The sequence below is a fragment of the Ixodes scapularis genome, unplaced genomic scaffold, assembly GCF_016920785.2.
Source record: "Ixodes scapularis isolate PalLabHiFi unplaced genomic scaffold, ASM1692078v2 PGA_scaffold2__306_contigs__length_199485367, whole genome shotgun sequence".
NCBI lineage: Eukaryota > Metazoa > Arthropoda > Arachnida > Ixodida > Ixodidae > Ixodes > Ixodes scapularis.
Genome location: NW_024609857.1, coordinates 83,112,544 through 83,118,041, shown reverse-complemented (window position 1 = coordinate 83,118,041; position 5,498 = coordinate 83,112,544). Strand labels below are relative to the sequence as shown.

The 5,498-nt window shown below is 46.3% G+C and overlaps 2 protein-coding genes across 2 annotated transcripts; both read left to right on the top strand.

The window, feature by feature from the left end:
• The first annotated feature begins 3,142 nt into the window (after positions 1–3,142).
• LOC120844310 (piggyBac transposable element-derived protein 4-like) lies at positions 3,143–3,946 on the top strand. Its single transcript, XM_040216018.1, has one exon. It carries the CDS (start codon positions 3,143–3,145, stop codon positions 3,944–3,946), a length of 804 nt encoding a protein of 267 aa, XP_040071952.1.
• Positions 3,947–4,167: 221 nt separating this feature from the next.
• Positions 4,168–4,728, top strand: LOC115315501 (piggyBac transposable element-derived protein 4). The gene has a single exon (XM_042291274.1). It carries the CDS (start codon positions 4,172–4,174, stop codon positions 4,532–4,534), a length of 363 nt encoding a protein of 120 aa, XP_042147208.1. The 5' UTR covers positions 4,168–4,171; the 3' UTR covers positions 4,535–4,728.
• Positions 4,729–5,498: the final 770 nt, after the last annotated feature.

The window sequence follows — 5,498 nt, the reverse complement described above, 5'->3', positions numbered from 1 at the left end:
ATAGGATCATTATAGTTCCAAAGGAGGCACGCTGTTTTTTGGGTCACGCATTTCTTTAGTGAATAAAAAAATATCAATTTAGTATTGGAAACTCGTCTTGTGCAACAAGATCACCGCCGTACTTTTCTCTGTGAATGGTTTCGGGGCAAATTCTCGGCGATATAGTCTTCTAATTATTTGTCCGGTTTTAACGTAATATATATTGGTAAGGCTTCGGAAAATACTGTCTTCGACTACATCTAAGGTTCCTTAGATTGTTGTTCAATCTCACACCATAAGTCAGTGCACGCTCAAAGGCTAGAAATAGTTTTAGATAGTAACAGCGTTACTATTCTGACGCGGTACTGCAAATTCTTTCTTTTTGGTAATCTTTACCTGTAACGAGCTACTTTCTTAAAACGTAGCTTGTACTGTTCCTATATCATTTTGTTTCTGAAGTAATGATGAAAGTAACGGCGCTGCTTTCGTCGTCATTTTCCAGTTTCTTGGTGAACCATATATAATTCAACGAGTACAATCTAGCCATTTCTTGCAATTTAAAAAGTAAGTGTTCCGATATTTCGAGTGCCAAACGGACCTAGCACAAGCTTGTGAATTCCTTCATTTTCGCGAGGTACGACCCAAATATAGCCCCGTATAGAACAAATTATTATGGTATGGATAAAAAATAATCTTGTCATCTTTGCGCACGAGCTTGTACATTTTTTTTTTCTGGGCAATAGCGTTTTAGTTTTTTTAGTTGCTTGAATCAACGGCGAAACATTATATGCGCAGGAGTCTGGGCTTGTTTCGTATTCTCATTAGCGCCACTTCTGCGGCGTGGTGTCAACAGTCTAGACAGGAGTGGCCAAGCTGCGGCTCGCGAGCCGCATGCGGCTCTTCGCGTCTTAAAGTGCGGCTCGCGGCTCCCTCCCCTAACCCCCTCCCCCCATACTCCCCCGCCTCCCTCTCGGTCACAGGAGCACTTCCCCAAAAAGAGAAATGGAACGCGTTTTAGGTCGAAAGTCAGGTTGCGGTTTGGTAGTCTTGTGCTACTGCTACTTACATTACGTACACTTTGACTAGATTTGACTCGGGTAGATGAAAAGTAGTTCAAGTTTCGTTTATTGCTCCAAACAAGTTTGCCGCCTTTCCCCCCTCCCTTCCCCACCCCCCCCTTTCCCCCCCGCCCCCGCGGTCTTGGAAGTTTCGTGGTTTTGTTTGCGGCTCTTAGGCCGGGTCAGCCTGGCCACCCCTGGTCTAGGCAAAACGTAGTGCTGTTTGCGGGGGGTTTGTTCCTGGTTTGCCGGAGACGAAGTGAAATATGTCCAGGGACTCCACGAACCCAGCGCAACTATCAACGAACCAGCAAAGTTCTGCCAAGGATAGGGACGTTGATGAGAACCAAGAAGAACTATCGTGGCCGGTGTGCAGAGAGTACTTTCCTGTGGTGAAGGTGGTTGTCAGCAACTTAAACCCAGTATGAAAGCTTTGCAACAAGTCCCCCCCCCTCCCCTCAGTGTTCAAGTCAGAAAAAACAGCTCTCAGTGAGGTTTGCTGTTCATTCTGTTCATACAATTGGCTTTTTTGCAGCGGATCTATGAAGCTTGAATTTATCGCTATGTTGAAAGGCCGACTTACTTGCGTTAATATTTTTTTTTTTGTGGAGAAGTTTTTGTTTTTTGTGGAATTTATAAAAATCATTATTCCGCGCTTGGAGAGCTTGACACCCGGAAGCGCAAGTGTGATTCTTCAGCACCTTCCCCACCATGGCACCAGCGAAGAAAATCAGAAGTGAAAATCAAAAGCTCGTGACTTTCTTCTCTGCAGTCAATTGCCACGTTCGACCAAAAGTATCACCTCAAGCGGAATTGGAACGTTTGGCGGTCAAGTTTAATAGTGGAAAAGTGCAGCGCTTTTCTCTTGTTGAGAACAATACATTTCAACATCCTGCACAGGGCTTGAAAGCAAGCCGAACTCTTGTGACCCAAACAACTATGGTAGCTTACATCGACAGCATGCATGTACAAAAAGAGGAAAGCTTCCTTGGTGAAGGACCTTGAGGAAACTTCTGTTGTTTGCTGTATAGCATACTGTTGGACGGCAGAAATCAGTATGTTATCTAAACTTACTTTGTCCAGGAAATCAGAGTCGTTTTTATATTGTGTATTTTAATTAGAATATTCTTGTTTATTTAAGAAGCTTCCTTGGCGTCGCAGGTATTTATTTACCTTGACGGTGAAAGCTTGGCCAGAAATTCACCAGCACTAGCTTGCCGACGACTCCATGGCTGCCATATATACAACGTAGCTTCTCTGCGTGATTTTTTTGCAGAATATAAGCTCGAAAACAAGACCTGCACAGCCGCCACCGACAATGGCTGTAATTATATTAACGTATTCAGGTATACGCTGAACTTCCAGACAAAAAGTATGAACGTTTCTGTTTTTCTCTCGACATTGCGCTTGCGGCTTGCCACTGATTTCATATGCACTTCGGATACAGTTCAGAGGACAGTGAAGATGAAGGCGGTGCGTTAGCCCCTTTCAGCATCACAGCGGTACTAACCCTTTAAGCGCCGAGGACGAGTCTGACTCGTCCACGGAGTTCGTCCCGAAAATGCCGAGGACGAGCGTCGCTCGTCCGTTCGTTTCAGCCCGCGTCTGTAGTGCCAGCGACGAGGCACGCTCGTCCAGTCTATTTTTACGTTGAGAATAGTTCTCCCGCTAGCCACCAGGAGGAAAAGCGAGCCGAAATTTCGCTAATTTTGGCATCATTTTGAGAATCTATCGTGCTCCTCCGGCAACATGGGTTTTTAAAAATGGCGTCTCTTTTGAGTGGTGGCATGCGTCGCTCGTCTCGGAAGCGCGTATCTTTAGTTGATGATGAGTTTTCTAGTTTGGATGATGATGACTTTGCGCTAGACGATAGCGACGGAAGCGGAGAGTCCGCGGAAGAGTTTGAAAGCTCCAGTGACTCGGACCTTAGCGGCGATGAGGTCCTTGCTTCGGCGCGGGACTGGACAAAGGTGGACACGACAAATCCTCCACGAGCTCCTCCCCGCTTTCCGTTTACTGCCACGCCGGGTGTCTCCGCTGGTCTCGACGAAAACGACACCCTCGACGCTGTTGGGTACTTGGAACTCTTTCTGAGCCCGGACGTAATGACTCAGATCGTCAAGGAAACAAACAGGTATGCCGATCAACACTTGGCGACCGCACCGATCTCAAGGGGCTCCCGTGTGAAGGCGTGGAAACCGGTGACGGAAGCAGAAATGAAAGTCTTCTTTGCCCTGCTGCTTTTACAGGGAATAGTAGACAAGCCAATTGTCGAGTGGTATTGGTCAAAGCGCAGAGTGATTGAAACCCCAGTGTTCGGAGAGGTGATGAGTAAGAGCCGATTTATTCTGCTCATGAAGTTTCTCCACTTTGCAAACAACGAAGATGATGCTGGTGAAGTGGGGCAAGCGCGTCAGAAACTTCGCAAGATCTGGCCGGTGCAGTCGCTCATGAAAGAGCGCTTCAAAGCAAGCTACATGCCAGAAGAGAATATATCCATTGACGAGAGCCTCATGCTCTACAAGGGACGACTCTCCTGGAAACAGTTCCTTCCGCTAAAACGGTCCCGCTTCGGCGTGAAGTTCTATGTGCTGTGTGAAGCAGCATGCGGCTACATATGGGACGTCGTCATCTGCACAGGCAAGGGCACTGACGTCGACGATCAGGCAAGCGCCATGGGGACGAAAGTCGTCATGAGACTAATGGAGCCACTGCTGGACCAGGGCTATTGCCTTACTGTGGATAATTTCTACACGTCGCCGGAGTTGGTTGAAAAACTTCTGAGCCGCAAGACTGACGTCTACGGCACTGTGCGACCGTCCCGCAGAGATATGCCACCTCTCAAAGATGCTAATCTCAAAAAGGGAGATATTGTGGCATACCAGCGTGGAAAGTGCATGGCACTCTAGTGGAGGGATAAAAAGCTCGTGACTTTGCTGTCCACTGTGCATGATGCCACCATGACAGAAATGGTAAATAGGAAGAAAGAGACAGTCTCGAAACCAGCTGTAGTCATCGACTACAACCACACCATGGGTGGTGTTGACAAGAGTGATCAGATGCTTTCCTACTACCCTACAACCAGAAGTCGACAAAAAATTTATTACAAGAAGATTTTCCGTCACCTCCTAGACATGGCAGTCTTCAACGCATTTTTGCTCTACCAGAAACAAGGCGGGAAACTGAGCCACCTGGAGTTCCGGCTGGCGCTGGTCGAAGGAATGGTCCAGAAGTACCACGATCCGAACCGCACCCTCAAGAGAGGCAGGCCGTCCGACACCAGCTTGCTGCGTCTGACCGCCAGACACTTTGTGTCCTACATCCCACCGACACCTGGAAAGGAGCTGCCAACACGAAGGTGCGTCGTGTGCTGCAAGGCACGAGGTGGTGGGGACAAGAAGGTGCGCAAAGAAACGCGCTACTGGTGCAAGGACTGTGGCGTGGGACTGTGCGCCATCCCAGGCTTCGAGGTGTACCACACCAAGGCACAGTTTTGAATGTTTATAGAGTTCTTCTCCAAAGGGTGTAGAAGTCTGCATTTCCAGTTTTTAGAACTTTGTTTTTCAACTACGGAATTCCTGATGCCGTCTCGGTTCCCATTTTTAATTTTTTTTGCCTCATATGGTCTAAGATAAGATCAATTTTCGTTTTTAGTTGTTAAACTTTTATGCCCATGTCTTATATGCTTGAAATAGGGAAAAATTCTTCTATCAAAGTGTGCAATAAAAAAAATTGCATTTTGGTTACATTTTTTCGAAAACTGACTGGCGTTTAAAGGGCTAAACGGCGATCCATATGAAACAGCTTCTAGGGATGTAATTCACTTTTCACTGAAGGTGCGCCGGTCACACTCTAAATCTTATTGCAACCGTCGACGTTCAGAAGGGTTGCAGTGACCGTTTCTACTGCAGCATTAAAAGAGTCGCTTTTTCTAAACTCAAATATTTTTGGAACAAGCAATGGACACTCTGTCCTTGCAGCCTAATTCATCAAGCAGAAATTAGGAAGGTACATTTTAGTCCCTAACACGACGAGGCAAAACTTGTACGATTCGTTGAGCTTCATCTAAGACACCCCAAAATTCAAGATCGACGCTGTGCGCGATGTCTTATCGTTGTCGCGACTGCCAAGGAACAATATTTTTTAGCGCTGAGCACTGTCAGGTATGTTCCCGGCTTTTAGTTTCAATTATTCATGTAGATAACCCGTTACACTCATAAATTCTATTAGTGAATGAGAGGAGTTACCGGAGCCCCTGACATTTTACAATGAGAAAAATATTTTCCATGGGAGCTTTATTGCTAACTCTCCAATTCATAATGCGACACATATGTTCACTCCGTGAATTCAAGTTCCGTGGGCCGCTCGTGAAAGTATTGATCAAGTTGGCTGTCAAAGGGAAGGAGAGTTTAATTTTTTTTATTATTATTAATGCCCTCTCATAGCTCACTCTCGTGAAAT

Bases quoted from the DNA above. Each gene is read 5' to 3' on its own strand.
- LOC120844310 (XM_040216018.1), top strand. From the start codon at position 3,143: ATGACTCAGATCGTCAAGGAAACAAACAGGTATGCCGATCAACACTTG.
- LOC115315501 (XM_042291274.1), top strand. From the start codon at position 4,172: ATGGCAGTCTTCAACGCATTTTTGCTCTACCAGAAACAAGGCGGGAAA.